The sequence below is a fragment of the Ovis canadensis genome, chromosome 26 (assembly GCF_042477335.2).
Source record: "Ovis canadensis isolate MfBH-ARS-UI-01 breed Bighorn chromosome 26, ARS-UI_OviCan_v2, whole genome shotgun sequence".
Taxonomy (NCBI): domain Eukaryota; kingdom Metazoa; phylum Chordata; class Mammalia; order Artiodactyla; family Bovidae; genus Ovis; species Ovis canadensis.
Genome location: NC_091270.1, coordinates 50,431,740 through 50,448,279, shown reverse-complemented (window position 1 = coordinate 50,448,279; position 16,540 = coordinate 50,431,740). Strand labels below are relative to the sequence as shown.

The 16,540-nt window shown below is 39.2% G+C and overlaps 1 protein-coding gene across 1 annotated transcript in view; it reads left to right on the top strand.

Annotated features, from left to right (window-relative positions):
• The first annotated feature begins 5,030 nt into the window (after positions 1-5,030).
• LOC138430928 (A disintegrin and metallopeptidase domain 3-like) overlaps positions 5,031-16,540 on the top strand; it is a 120,176-nt gene continuing 108,666 nt past the window's right edge. Inside the window, 3 exon segments of the mRNA XM_069572948.1 lie at positions 5,031-5,034; positions 5,937-6,010; positions 11,563-11,618. Of these exon segments, the coding sequence (XP_069429049.1) occupies positions 5,031-5,034; positions 5,937-6,010; positions 11,563-11,618 (134 nt within the window).

The following is a 16,540-nucleotide window of genomic DNA, read 5'->3' as shown; positions in this document are numbered from 1 at the left end:
TACATCAAGCCTGTATATTGTCATCCTGCTTATTTATCTTATATGCAGAATACATCGTGAGAAACGCTGGGCTGAAAGAAACACAAGCTGGAATCAAGATTGCCGCGAGAAATCTCAATGACCTCAGATATGCAGATGACACTACCCTTATGGCAGAAAGTGAAGAGGAACTAAAAAGCCTCTTGATGAAAGTGAAAGAGGAGAGTGAAAAATTTGGCTTAAAGCTCATTCAGAAAACGAAGATCATGGCATCTGGTCCCATCACTTCATGGGAAATAGATGGGGAAACAGTGGAAACAGTGTCAGACATTATTTTTGGGGCTCCAAAATAACTGCAGATGGTGACTGCATCCATGAAATTAAAAGACGCTTACTCCTTGGAAGGAAAGTTATGACCAACCTAGATAACATCTTGAAAAACAGAGACATTACGTTGCCAACAAAGGTCCGTCTAGTCAAGGCTATGGTTTTTCCAGTAGTCATGTATGGATGTGAGAGTTGGACTGTGAAGAAGGCTGAGTGCCGAAGAATTGATGCTTTTGAACTGTGGTGTTGGAGAAGACTCTTGAGAGTCCCCTGGACTGCAAGGAGATCCAACCAGTCAATTCTAAAGGAGATCAGTCCTGGGTGTTCTTTGGAAGGACTGATGCTAAAGCTGAAGCTCCAGTACTTTGGCCACTTCGTGTGAAGAGTTGACTCATTGGAAAAGACTCTGGGAGGGTTTGGAGGCAGGAGGAGAAGGGGACAACAGAGGATGAGATGGCTGGATGGCATCACCGACTCTATGGACATGAGTTTCAGTGAACTCTGGGAATTGGTGATGGACAGGAAGGCCTGGTGTGCTGCATTTCATGGGGTCGCAAAGAGTTGGACACGACTGAGTGACTGAACTGAACTGAGATATATTGTTAGATTTAGGTGTACAGCAGAGTAATTAAGTTAAACATATATACATATGCAAATTATATATATATGTATATATATTTCAGATTGTTCTACCTTATATGTTGTTACAAAATAGTGAGTATAGTTTCATGGACTATACTGTAGGTCCTTGTTGGTTATCTGTTTTATATACACTAGTGTGTGTATGTTAGTCCCAAACTCCTACTCACTTTTTCCCTTTGGTAACCATAACTTTGTTGTTTATGTTTGTGGGTCTATTTCTGTTTTGTATGTTAATTCACTTTCATCATTTCATTTAGGATCCACACATAAGTGGTATTATATATTCATCTTTGTCTGACTTACTTCACTTATTATGATAATCTCTAGGTACCCTCATGTTCCTGTAAAAAGCATTATTTTATTGTAGTCTATGGCTGAGTAATATTCCATTGTATACATATATCACTTCTTCTTTATCCATTCATCTGTCAATGGACATTTAGGTTGCTTCCATATCTTGAAAAGGCTGTGTTTTCTCCGTTGTACATTCTCATCTCCTTTGTCATAGATTTGTTGATCTCCAGTGTGTACGGTTTATCTCTTGGCTTTCAATCTTGTTCCATTGACCTATATTTCTGTTTTTGTGCCAGTACCATACTGTTTTCATTACTGTAACTTTGTATAGTTTGAACTCAGGGAGTCTGATTCTTCTAAATCTATTTTTCTTTCTCAAGATTGCTTTGCCTATTTGGGGTCTTTCATGTGTCCATATGAAGTAAAAGAAATGTATTACAGATATGTGAAAAATGCCATTGGTAATTAGATAGGGATTGCATTGAATTTGTACATCATCTTGGGCAGTATAGTCATTTTAACAGTCCTGATTCTTCCAATACAAGAACATGATATATCTTTCCAACCATTTGTGTCATCTTCAATTTCTTTCATCAGTGTCATATAGTTTTCAGAGTACAGGTTTGTCTCCTTAGGTAGTTTATCCCAAGGTATTTTATTCTTTTTGATGCAATGGTATATAGAATTGTTTCCTTAATTTCTGTTTTATTGTTAGTGTTTAGAAAAGCAAAGATTTATGTGCATTAATTTTGTATCCTGGGACTCTGCCGAATTCATCAACGAGCTCTTGTAACTTTTTAGTAGCAGCTTTAGCATTTTCCATGTATAGTATTGGTATCTATTGTCATGTGAAAACATGTGTGTTCAGCTCAAATTCTAGGGATCCAGACTTTCATTTCCATAAATACTCTCTAGTCTAAATACTTTCTAGCCCATAAATACCTGAAACCAATGAAGCTTCAACCCAAAATACTATCTCCCAAATCTTGTACAAATCTACCTCTCATGAATGTTTGTCACAATCATTTCAGTTGCTTAGTCATTAACAGTTTCAGAAATCTTCATGTTCCCCAGGTGGCTCAGTGGTAAAGAATCTGCCTGCCAATGCAGAAGACACAGGAGATGCAGATTCAAACCCTGGGTCAGGAAAATCCCCAGGAGAAGGAAACAGAAATCCACTCCTGTATTTTTGCCTGAAAAATTCCGTGGAAAGAGGAGCCTGGCTGGTTACAGTGCATAAAGGAGGCAAAGAGTGAGACAAAACTCAGTACACACGCCCGCAATCTTCGTATAAACTAGTTGAAAAACCTATTGCTTTTCTATACATAGTATAAGGGTAAAAAACCTATAAGATGAAAATGTTGATTTTCTCTAGTACCAGAAATGAAGGAGGGCTTCTATCTCCCAGACTCATGCAAACAGACACTCCCTTTTCTCAGGCAACTTCCTTTGCTTGAGTGCTTGCTAAGTGGTTTCAGTCGTGTCTGACTCTTTGTTACCCTGTGGAGTGTATGTAACCTGCCAGTCTCCCCTGTCCATGCAAGAATACTGGAGTTGACTGCCATTTCCTCCTCCTGAGGATTTTCCCAACCCAGGATCTCACCAACAGCTCCAGATACTCCTGCATTGGCAGGTCGGTTCTTTAGCCCTAGTGCTATATGAGAAGCCCAAACTTCCTTTCAGTTCAGTTCAGTTCAGTCGCTCAGTCGTGTCCAACTCTGCGACCCCATGAATCGCAGCAGGCTAGGCCTCCCTCTCCATAACCAACTTCCAGAGTTCACTCAAACTCATGTCCATAGAGTTGATGATGCTATCCATCCATCTCATCCTGTCGTCCCCTTCTCCTCTTGCCCTCAATCCCTCCCAGCATCAGAGTCTTTTCCAATGAGTCAACTCTTTGCATGAGGTGGCCAAAGTACTGGAGCTTCATCTTTAGCATCATTCCTTCCAAAGAAATCCCAGGGCTGATCTCCTTTAGAATGGACTGGTTGGATCTCCTTGCAGTCCAAGGGACTCTCAAGAGTCTTCTCCAACACCACAGTTCAAAAGCATCAATTCTTTGGCACTCAGCCTTCTTCACAGTCCAACTCTCACATCCATACATGACTACTGGAAAAACCATAGCCTTGACTAGACAGACCTTTGTTGGCAAAGTAATATCTTTACTTCTTAATATGCTATCTAAGTTGGTCACTTTAGAAACTTATAATTGCTAACTCTCTAGAAGGTGTATGCAACTCTTTTTGAGAATAAAGTGCAACCCTTGCCAGTTTCACATTCCAGTGATGTTTTTCTTAAGGGCTTTGTAACCATCTATTTCAATCATAGGCTTCAAACTTGGTTCAGTGGTAAAGAATCAGTCTGCCAATGCAGGAGACCTGGGCTCCATCCCTGGGTCCCATAAGATGCTTTGGACAAGGAAACGGCAATCCACTCCAGTATTTTTGCCAGGGAAATACATGTACAGAGGAGCTTAGCAGGCTATATACCACCAAGTCTGAAAAGAGTTCAAGGGTGTTGGTTACTATGAGTGAAATGACACAGAACATACGAGACATACAAGACGCACACAAGAGACATACACTCTGGCCAGAGGGACAAGAACTGCGTGCGCCAGCGAGCTCGCGTTTTATTTATATACATCCCCTCTGGGCAGAATTCCAGACTGTATGACCAAACTTGTTCAGTACAGCGCATGTGCACAAATGTTATCGTACAGCAAAAGGGAGTGAAATTCCGGCCTACTGCAGAGTCTGTCCAGAGCCCTTATCACAAGAAGGGAATGTTCCCTTATTTGCAAGGGACCATTAATCTCAAGGCTGTGTCCATCTCCTTGGCAGAACATCCTGTTTGCAAGCAGCACATCTCCACTTTCCCTATTGTGGCCACATTAACCCTTCATCTCCCCCTTTTTTATTTTATTCAAGCCCTCGAGACATTTGTATTGATGTTTTGTAGAGCAAGGCGTAAAGCTGTAGGTGGCCAACCTCCAGCCTTGCCAGCCCCTCTTGTGGCTGTGCCTGTCTTAGGTTGCCCTCCTCTGAGGGTCTTACCTGTCATTGGCTATCCAGCCACCTCTTAGGGGCTAGGCGGAATCTCTCTTGATGATGGGCATCTACAACTCTTTTTATTTATATGTCTCGGTTAATCTCTTGAAGGGCTCATGTTAAATGGCACAGGTGTTATACAAAACTGAGAAGAATTCCAATCACATTTCAACACACTTCGTGTAGATAAAACAGCCAATTGATCTCCAAGCCAGGAAACGGTGTGTTTGAAGATTAAGCACGTCGGTAGCAAGTTGTGCATCCAAATCTCGCTGTTGTTGCCATAACAAATGAGAGTCCTTTTGCCAGTCCCGAACAAAATCAGCTGTTTGAATTCCTTGGTGTAACGCAAGGCCTGCTACAGGTGCTGTTGCAGTTACTGATGCAACTGCGAGAATCGAAGTAATGACCACAGCAAGCATACATCGAGATCGGTGTAGCAAAGTCTGCACAGCGGTTACTAGATGAGAAGCAGCAAAAGGATCTGACCACGGCTGAGTCAGACTTATAGACAGCCATACTTCTGTCCGAGCTTTAACAATTACTAACGAAAAATTAGAGTTATAGGCTCGTCTTTCAAATTCTTCCCACCAAGACATTTATACATTGAGTTAGATTACAATAAATTTAAATATATCTTGTATGTAAATGAAGCCATACAAATATTTAACTTATAGCATGATTTTAAGATAACAGTATATAAATAATATCTTCATGCCTGTATTTAACATATATGTGCATATGGGTATCTTTGCAAAAATGAAAGTAATGTTATTTTTTTTCTAACATGGTAAAGTGTGTCCCTAGGCAGTGCAGAGACTTGTTAAGAAAGTGAATGGCTGTCTCATTTTCTAAAGGCAGTAAATTTGAAGGAAGTTTTAGAGACATGCCTACACACACACATAAATTTTTAATGAGCATGTATGAGAATTGTAGTTGGCTTTTTCTTTTATGGATAGAGTTAGGAGTAAATTTTATGATAATTGCCAACAACCCAGTCATTATTTTTCTTAACTGTAGGGTATCTTATACGTAACATCATAAAATGTTTCAAATTATAAACGGCTAAATAGTTTCATTTCTTTTTTTCTTGGGGATGGTCTTGATCTCTGTCTCCTGTACAATGTCACAAACCTCTGTCCATAGTTCATTAGGCACTCTATCAAATCTAGTCCCTTAAATCTATTTTTCACTTCCACTGTGTAATCATAAGGGATTTGATTTAGGTCATACCTGAATGGTCTAGTGGTTTCCCCCACTTTCTTCAGTTTAGGTCTGAATGTGTAATTAAGGAGTTCATGATCTGAGTCATAGGCGGCTCACAGTCTTGTTTTTGATGATGGTATAGAGCTTCTGCATCTTTGGTTGCAAAGAATATAATCAATCTGATGTCAATGTTGACCATCTGGTGATGTTCACGTGTAGAGTCTTCGCTTGTGTTGTTGGAAGGGGGTGTTTGCTATGACCGGTGCGTTCTCTTGGCAAAACTCTATTAGCCTTTGCCCTGCTTCATTCCGTACTCCAAGGCCAAATTTGCCTGTCACGTCAGGTGTTTCTTGACTTCCTACTTTTGCATTCCAGTCCCCTATAATCAAAAGGACATCTTTTTTGGGTGTCAGTTTTAAAAGGTCTTGTACGTTTTCATAGAACCATTCAACTTTAGCTTCTTCAGCATTACCGGTCGGGGCATAGACTTGGATTACCATGATATTGCTGATATTGTTTGTCGTGGAAACGAACAGAGATCATTGTGTCGTTTTTGAGAGTGTGTCCAAGTACTGCATTCCAGACTCTTTTGTTGACTATGATAGCCACTCCATTTCTTCTAAGGGATTCCTGCCCACAGTAGTAGATATAATGGTCTTCTGAATTAAATTCACCCATTCCAGTCCATTTTAGTTTGCTGATTCCTAGAATGTCAACATTCGCTCTTGGATATCCTGTTTGACCACTTCCAGTTTGCTTGATTCATGGACCTAACATTCCAGGTTCCTATGCAATGTTGGTCTTTACAGCATCAGACCTTCCTTCCATCACCAGTCATATCCACAACTGGGTGCTGTTTTTGCTTTGGCTCCATCCTTTCATTCTTTCAGAAAAAGAAATGCAGAAAGGCAAAATGGCTGTCTGAGGAGGCCTTACAAATAGCTGTGAAAAGAAGAGAAGTGAAAAGCAAAGGAGAAAAGGAAAGATATAAGCACCTTAATACAGAGTTCCAAAGAATAGCAAGGAGAGGTAAGAAAGTCTTCCTCAGCAACCAATGCAAAGAAATAGAGGAAAACAATAGAATGGAAAAGACTAGAGATCTCTTCAAGAAAATTACAGATAACAAGGGAACATTTCAGGCAAAGATGGGCTCAACAAAGGACAGAAATGGTATGGACCTAGCAGAAATAGAAGATATGAAGAGGTGATAAGAATACACAGAAGAACTGTGCAAAAAAAGATCTTAACGACCCAGATAATCACAATGGTGTGATCACTTACCTAGAGCCAGACATCCTGGAATGTGAACTCAAGTGGGCCTTAGAAAGCATCACTACAAACAAAGCTAGTGGAGGTGATGGAATTCCAGTTGAGCTATTTCAAATCCTCAAAGATGATGCTATCAAAGTGATGCACTCAATATGTCAGCAAATTTGGAAAACTCACGATGGCCACAGGACTAGAAAAGGTCAGTTTTCATTCCAGTCTCAAAGAAATCAATGCCAAAGAATGTTCAAACTATGGCACAGTTGCACTCATCTCACACATTACTAGATTATTGCTCAAAATTCTTCAAGCCAGGCTTCAGCAATACGTGAACCATGAGCTTCCAGATATTCAAGCTGGTTTCAGAAAAGGCAGAGGGACCAAAGATCAAATTGCCAACATCTGCTGTATCATGGAAAAAGCAAGAGAGTTCCAGAAAAACATCTACTTCTGCTTTATTGACTATGCCCAAGCCATTGACTGTGTGGATGACAATAAACTGTGGGAAATTCTGAAAGAGATGGGAATACCAGACCACCTGACCTGCCTCTTGAGAAATCTGTATACAGGTCAGGAAGCAACAGTTAGAACTGGATATGGAACAACAGGCTGGTTCCAAATAGGAAAAGGAGTATGTCAAGGCTGTATATTGTTATCCTGCTTATTTAAGTTATATGCAGTGTACATCATGAGAAACACTGGGCTGGAAGAAGCACAAGCCAGAATCAAGATTGCTGGGAGAAATATCAATAACCTCAGATATGCAGATGACACCACCCTTTTGCCAGAAGTGAAGAAGAACTAAAAAGCCTCTTGATGACAGAGAAAGAGGAGAGTGAAAAAGTTGGCTTAAAGCTCAACATTCAGAAAACGAAGATCATGGCATCTGGTCCCATCACTTCATGGCAAATAGATGGGGAAACAGTGGCTGGTTTTGTTTTTTAGGGGCTCCAAAATCACTGCAGATGGTGATTGCAGCCATGAAATTAAAAGACACTTACTCCTTGGAAAGAATGTTATGACCAACCTAGATAGCATATTCAAAAGCAAAGACATTACTTTGTCAGTAAAGGTCCATCTAGTCAAGGCTATGATTTTTCCAGTGGTCATGTATGGATGTGAGAGTTGGACTGTGAAGAAAGCTGAGTGCTGTAGAATTGATGCTTTTGAACTGTGGTGTTGGAGAAGACTCTTGAGAGTCTCTTGGACTGCAAGGAGATCCAACCAGTGCATCCTAAAGGAGATCATTCCTGGGTGTTCATTGTAAGGACTGCTGCTGAAGCTGAAACTCCAGGACTTTGGCCACCTGATGCGAAGAGCTGACTCATTTGAAAATACTCTAATGCTGAGAAAGATTGAGGGTGGGAGAAGTAGAGGACAACAGAGGATGAGATAGTTGGATGGCATCACTGACTCTATGGACATGGGTTTGGGTAAACTCCAGGAGTTGGTGATGGACAGGGAGACCTGGCGTGTGGTTCCTGGGGTTGCAAAATGTCAGACACGACTGAGTGACTGAACTGAAAATAGTTTCATAAACCTTCCTGAATAGTCATCTCAATAGAATCAAGGGTCAAGCCACTGTAAAAAATTGTTGATAAATAATGCAAAATGTCTACCAGAATACTTGCATTATGTTTGACTCTTCTTCACAAAAATAGTGATACCTATCGACCTGAGGCCTCTCCAGGTCTCCTCTTCAATCTTATCTTTGCTCTAGTGAACATCCTCAATGAATTCTTCACATCTAACAGGTGTTTTTCAGCTAAGCCTTAACAAGAGATTGCACATCTGTATATCAACTGTTTGAATCATTTGGATTAGTTGTCAGTCTTTTTCTGGTTTTGACTTCTCTTTTAATAACAATTAACAGCTTTGGATAGGACACTTCGTTTTCCAGAAGGCAAAAGTTTTGATGTAAAAGCACAGGGATAGGGTAGGAATCCGATTACAACCCCAGTAGCAATGGCACCCCACTCCAGACTCTTGCCTGGAAAATCCCATGGACGGAGGAGCCTGGTGGGTGGCAGTCCATGGGGTCGTGAAGTCAGACACGACTGAGCGACTTCACTTTCACTCATTGGCGAAGGAAATGGCAACCCACTCCAGTGTTCTTGCCAGGAGAATCCCAGGGACGGGGGAGCCTGGTGGGCTGCCGTCCATGGGGTCGCACAGAGTCGGACACGACTGAAGCGACTTAGCAGCAGCAGCATGATCTGAGGGGAATGTACTCAAAATGTTGTTAAATGAAAATCTCTGTTAGACACTGGGGTAGTTTTTATACACTGAGTGGTTTACTTCTGACTCGCTCACTTTGTGAGTTCAAGAAACACCAGAGATTATATATTTATGAAAGCTATTCAGTTCAGTTCAGTTCAGTCGCTCAGTGGTGTCTGACTCTTTGAGACTCCATGAATCGCAGCACGTCACGCCTCTCTGTGCATCACCAACTCCCAGAGTTCACTCAAGCTCATATCCATCCCCCAAAATGATCATCAGGAGACACTGAAATGTTCAGGAGAGTATAATGTACTCTGGGAAGATGCTTCCAAAAGAAAGCATGAGGCTCTATAATAATAGCAAGAAAAAGAGAGCATTTGGTACACACCCATGCACACACACACATGTACACACCCAATATTATGAGATAAACATCCCTTGCTTTAAAATATTCATTTATCAAGGAACATATAACGCTTCTAAATTTCTATAAATTTAATACAATGTCATCAGCATATATAACATGAAAACTGATGGCAGCAGAGAGAAATTTTCAAATGCATTTCCATAGACAGACCTTTAAACATTTTCTCACATGTTGATTGGCCAATGTTAAAATTCTTCATGTGGGGAAGGAACATTTGAGCAAGAAAAATTAAACATTTTATTGAAGAATAAAGTGACCCCAATGAAGTTTTCGCCTTTCTGCTCTTTGTTTAGACACACTAGACTCTATGAATATCACATATGAGGGTTTTATATAAAGATAAAAGCTATGTTGCAGCAAGAAAAAGAGGATTCAAGTAAGTATCAGAAATCCAGGAAGCTTCCCCAGTGAGCTAGCTCCACGTGAACCTGTGCTCTGGGAATACATTGAGACTCTGGCTTTAAAATCACAAGATTTCTGGGAGGAGTCTTGGCTTTGGGAGACCTCCTTACAAAGCTTTCAGTGACCTCTTAAGTAACCAAGCCAGCCTTTTTGAACTAGTTAGGGTAACACAACAGAAGCTAACCTTGACCAGGGGGGTTTTGTACTGTAAACTGCATCAATTTTAAGTATCAATGCCCTTGTTTTAGCCAAGAGTCAGAAACGTCCAAACTTGTCACTATTTCCAAAAACAGAACTTAAAAAAAAATTTAACATAAATTTATTTTAATTGGAGACTAGTCTCTTCACAATATTCTCTTGGTTTTGCCATACATCGACATGAATCTGCCACGGATGTACACGTGTTCCCCATCCTGAACCCCCCTCCCACCTCCCTCCCCAAGAACTTTTCTAACCAAGCTGCACATATGCTCTGTGTCCATTGTAAATAATGCTTCTGAAGAACACTTCTTATACTTTTCAAGAATATATGATGTCATTTAATGAAATACCACAGGAAGGAAAATAAACAAATAAATGAAAAACATATAGGGATAGAATAGCACTGATTATCTGGGAACAGTACAGTTAGGTTAAAACTTAACAAAAAGACTGAGAAATGTATTTGAAAATTTAAAAATATATTTGTACATGGTTCATAGGTTTATGGAGAGATCATAAACTGTAATATTAAATAATAATGAATGAGAATGAAAAAATTGAGAAGAAAAACTTAAATCATACTCTGAAGTTCATATAATAGCATAATATACTCCTATCCACAAATAAATAGGTGACAATAAATGGTTGGAAATTTAAAAATAGAAAAATAACTATATCCTTAAAATTCTTACAGATTCTCCTTCAATGAAGAGGTAGAATTAATGAAAAAATACATAAACTGAAGTAGCTCAGATTCCCAATGTCAAAAGTTGATTTCTAAGAAGCAGGTAAAAGAAAACATTTGGTGAGATAGACTAAGGAAAATGAGAAGGACGAGATGTACTGTTAGAAGTGAGACTCACACAAATGTGAACTGGCCAATAGAATATGAATTCCAGATATCATCCTTTAGTAGAACTGCCTTTTAGCTTTCTGAATGGTGCCTTTAGGTGAACATCAGATTTTAGTGTAATTTTAGTTTTATCTTAGAAAGGAACTTGCTTTGTATTCTTTAATTTTCCTTTTATTTTTTCTGGCAATTGCAAAGTAAGGAAAGATCAAAAAGTTCAAATTTCTTCAAAGTTTACTCAACATTTCTAAATGTAACCATTTTAAGTGAAAATTTGTTTATGAGACTTTAATGCTAACAGTTAATGCTCTTTTGTGGTAGATTTATAATCCTAGATTTTATGTAACTTGGATTATGATTAACCCTGTCAGATGTTCCAAGATTGAAGAAAAATAACTGTAATGGTATATCTCTGTAGAAGTGGAGATAATATAGTTTGTTTTTGTTGTTTTTAGTCTCTTAGACATTTCTGACTGTTTTGAGACTCCATGGACTGTGGCCTGCCAAGTTCCTGTCCATGTGATTTCACAGACAAGAATACTGGATTTGGTTGTCATTTCCTTCTCCAGTATACATAATTTTGATACATGATATCATCCCTGTTTATATGAAAGAGTACATATTTTTTAAAATTAGGACTTTTGACTTTCAGAGATTTGAAATATCTAATAATTACTTTTTCTCTGAATCCTTTGCTATAGGTCTCCTATTCCATCCAAATTGACAAGAAAACATACACTTTCCCACTTGAAAAACAGTAAGTGGACATTCTTCTTTTCATAGAGTTGTTTTTAGTTTCTTAAGTTTTTAATGGCTTCCTATAACTGAGTCTACATTAAAGCCTAAACATTCAAAGGCATGAGTATTTTATTTAACATGTTAAGTCTTCTTGTTAATTCATGTCAGATTAGACTTTTGAGTCATTATCATTAGATCTTAAGTCTAATATTCAGATTCAACTATAATGATATAAATATTAGAGCATATGAAATACATGCACATCATTTTATGTAACTCCTTACATTTAATTACATTACAATTGTAAATGAACTAATGTTATCTGCCCATAATTCAGTTTGTTTGTTTCATGTCATTTTACATAATTATGTGACTTTATGCATTTTGTTCGATGTTACACTCTCAGTTTGTCACATTTCGCTATAGTGTATACTTTTAATGTCTTCAGATTTCTGCTTTCATTCTGTGAGGAAACCAACATCAATAATCTGTGTGTAGCACTCCATGACTTTCAAATCTAAGTTTCATCTTTACCTGAAATAAAACATACAGAAACCTACCCCCAAAAAAGGACTTCTTTGCTCAAATGCAAACTGTCTTCTACAAGTGTCTTATTTAATAACAGCATATATTTTCTTTCTCTGTATGTATATTTTCACTCATTTTTAGTAGTAAGAATGCATGGTATATAGTATTGATGGGTAATGCGGTTATTTCCAGGGATGTCACCATAGACTCTGACAAGAAGCATTCTCATCCATGTATTTTTATATCATACAGATTTTGTTACATAACAGATGATATAAATTAATGGACTTCTGGATCAAGAAGGATGAATGTTAAAAATAGTCATAATAATAATAATAATAAAACAGTAACTGATATTTACTGAGCAAGTACCATTTTCCAAGTGCATTTCTAGCAATTTGCATGTTGCTGAGTCATGTATGACTCTTTGGTACTTCATAGACTACAGCATTCCAGGCTCTCCTGTCCTCTATTATCTCCCAGAGTTTTCTCAAATTCATGTCCATTGATTGAGTGATGCTTTCCTACCATCTCATCTTCCATCACCCTCATCTCCTTTTGCCTTCAATCTTTCCCAGCATCAGTGTCTTTCCAATGAGCAGATTCTTCACACCAGCTGGCCAAAGTATTGGAGCTTCAGCTTCAGCATCAGTCCTTCCACTGATTATTCAGGTTTGATTGCCTTTAGGATAAACCGATTTGATCTCTTTGCAGTCCACAGGACTATCAACTGTCTTCTCCAGAACCACAATTCAAAGGCATCAGTTCCTCAGCATTCAGCCTTCTCATGGGCCTATTCTCAATTCTGTATGTGACTCCTGGAAAAAGAAAGACTTTGACTATATGGACCTTTGTTGGTGAAGTGGTATCTCTGCTTTCTAGTACACTGGCTATGTTTGTCGTAGCTTTACATCGAAGAAGCAAGTGTCTAATTTTAAAGTCATGTCTGCAGTCACTATCTTCAGTGATTATGGAGACCAAGAAGATAAAATCTGTCACTGATTTTGCTTTTTCCACATCTATTTGCTATGAAGTGAGGGGACCAGAAGCTATGATCTTAGTTTTTTGATTGTTGAATTTTAAGCCAGCTTTTTCACTTTCCCCTTTCACTCTCATTGGGAGGCTCTCTAGTTCCTCTTCACTTTCTGCCATTAGAATGGTATCATTTGCACATCTCAGGCTGTTGATATTTCTCCAAAAATCTTCATTCAAGCTTCTGCTTCATCCAGCTCATCATTCCACATGATGTACTCTGCTTATAAGTTTAATAAGCAGGGTGACAATATACAACCTCTTATTACTTTCCCTATTTGCACCAGTCAGTTGTTCCATGTCTGATTCTAACTGTTGCTTCTTGACCCACATATAGGTTTCTCAGAAGAGAGGTAAGGTGTTCTGGTATAAGCATTTCTTTGAGAATTTTCCACAATTTATTGTGGTCCATAGTCAAAGGCTTTAGCATAGTCAATGAAGAAGAAGATGTTTTTCTGTTTCTCCCTTGCTTTCTTCATGATCTAACGAATGTTGGAAATTTGATCTCTGTCTTCTCTACTTCTTCTAAACTGAGCTTGTACATCTGGAATTACATGGTTCTTATACTTCTGAAGTCTAACTTGAAGGATTTTGAGCATAACCTTGCTAGCATGTAAAATTAGCACAATGATAAGGTTGTTTGAGCATTCTTTGGCATCGCCCTTTTTTGAGGTTGGCATAAAAACTGACGTTTTCCACTCCTGTGACCACTGCTGGGTTTTCCAAATTTGTTGATTTACTGAGTGCAGCACTCTAACAGCATCATCTTTTAGAATTTTAAATAATTCAGCTGGAATTCTTTTACTTCCATTAACTTTGTTCATAATAGTGCTTCCTAAGGCCCACCTGATTTCACATTCCAGCATGTCTGGTGCTAAGTGAGTGACCATACCATCGTGGTATTTTGGGTCATTAAGACCTTTCTGGTATAGTTCCTCTGCATATTCTTGCCACCTCTTCTTAATATTTTTTGCTTCAGTTAGATCTTCAGTGTTTCTGTCCTTTATCAGGCCCATCGTTACTTGAAATATTCCCTTATCTCCAGTTTTCTTGAAGAGATCTTTAGTCTTTCCCTTTCTATTATTTTTCTGTTTTTTTTTTTTTTTTTTTTGGTTTGGTTGTTTTGTTTTCATTGCTCAAGAAGTCTTTCTCATCTCTCCTTGCTATTCTCTGGAACTCTGCATTCAGTTGAGTATATCTTTCCCTTTCAGCCTTGCCTTTCACTTCTCTTCTTTCCTCAGCTATTTTTAGCACATCCTCAGACAACCACTTTGCCTTCCTGCATTTCTTCTTCTGGGATGGTTTTGGTCATTGCCTCCTATACAGTGTTACAAACTTCCATCCATAGTTCTTCAGGCACTCTTCTACCAGGTCTAATCCCTCGATTTGTCACCTCCACTGTATAATCATAAGGGATGTGATTTAGATCATACCTGAATGGCCTAGTGGCTTTCCTTGCTGTCTTCAACTTTAGCCTGAATTTTGCAATAAGGAGCTCATGATCTGTGCCACAGTCAGCCCCAGGTTTTGTTATTACTGACTGTATACAGCTTCTCCATCTTTGGCAAAAAAGAACATAATCAATCTGATTTCAGTATTGACCATCTGTTGATGACTATTTTGGTCCACTGGATTGTTTTGAAAGAGTGTTTGCTATGACCAGTGTGTTCTCTTGACAAGACTCTGTTAGCCTTTGCCCAATTTCATTTTGTGCTTCAAGGCCAAACTTTTCTGTTATTCCAAGTTTCTCTTGACTTCCTTCTTTTGCCTTCTAATCCTCTATGATGAAAAGGGCATCTTTTTTTTTAATCTTAGTTCTAGAAGCTGTCCTAGGTCTTCATAGAACCAGTCAACTTCACCATCTTTAACATCAGCCATTGGGGCGTAGACTTGAGTTACTGTGATGTTGAATGGTTTGCCTTAGAAACGAACTGAGATCATTCTGTCACTTTGAGATTGACCCAATTATTGTATTTTGAACTCTTTTGTTGACTATGAGGGCTACTCCATTTCTTCTAAGAGATTCTTGCCCCAAAGAGTGGATATAATGGTCATCTGAATTAAATACACCCTTTCCCATCCATTTTAGTTCACTGATTCCTAAGATGTTGATGTTCAATCTTACTGTCTCTTGCTTGACCACTTCTAGTTTACCTTGATTCATGGAGCTAACATCCCAGGTTCCTATGCAATATTGTTCTTTACAGTATTGGACTTTCATCACCAGACACATCCACAACTTAGCTTTGTTCCTGCTTTGGCCAAACTGCTTCTTTCTTACTGTAGTTGTTATTAATTGCCCTCCACTCTTCCTGAGTAGCATATTGGATACCTTCAACCTGAGGGGCTCATCTTCCAGTGTCATATCTTTTTGCTTTTTTCATATGGTCTCTGGGGTTTTCCAGGCAAGAATACTGGAGTGGGTTGCCATTTCCTTCTCCAGTGTACTACATTTTGCTGGAACTCTTCGCTGTGACCCATCCATCTCAGGTGCCCCCCACGGCATGGCTCATAGCTTCATGTAGTGACACAAGCATCTCTGCAAAGCAAGGCTGGAATCCATGAAGGGGATTTTACCTGGGGGTCTGGCAAATTACCAGCCCAGTTTGAGACTATGTCACTTGTTTTGATGGGGCCTTTCCAGGTGGCTCAGTGGTAAAGAATCCTCCTGCCAAAGCAGGAGGTGCTGGAGACTCATGTTCAGTTCCTGAGTGGGGAAGATACCCTGGAGGAGGCAGTGGCAAACCACTCCAGTATTCTTGCCTGGAGAATAGCGTGGACAGAGGAGCCTGGTGGGTTACAGTTCATGGGGTTTCAGTGTCAGAAACAGGAGTGAGTGACTGAGCACCACTGCACACTTAGTTTTGCTAAAGCAATGTTGGGTGAATTGATTTCAACAGAGGCTTCAACAGGCTCTCTTGGGTTTCTGCTCTCCATCTTTGCCTGTCATCCCCATGAGAAAATGTTTTGGCTAAGCTTGCTGAAAGATTAAAGACATGTGGATCACAGCCAAGGTGTTCTATTTATCCCTACATCAGCCAATATTCAGCTGAATCCTGTACCAGTGAGCAAGCCTGGCCAGTTAGCAGAGGTGTCATGACTAGTGGGGCATGACCCAAAAGTGTGAGCCATAGGTACATTTTGTTTTCCTGTATGTGGTTGTGGTCATTCATAATGCAACATTGTGCATAATATCATTTGTTGAGATTCATTCATATTGATGTGTGCAAAATGATTTTTAATGCATATGTAGCCATCAAATAAATATATTTCATAAATTATTTCAGTTCAGTTCAGTTCAGTTCAGTCACTCAGTCGTGTCTGACTGTTTGCAACCCCATGAATCGCAGCATGCCAGGCCTCCCTGTCTATCACCAACTC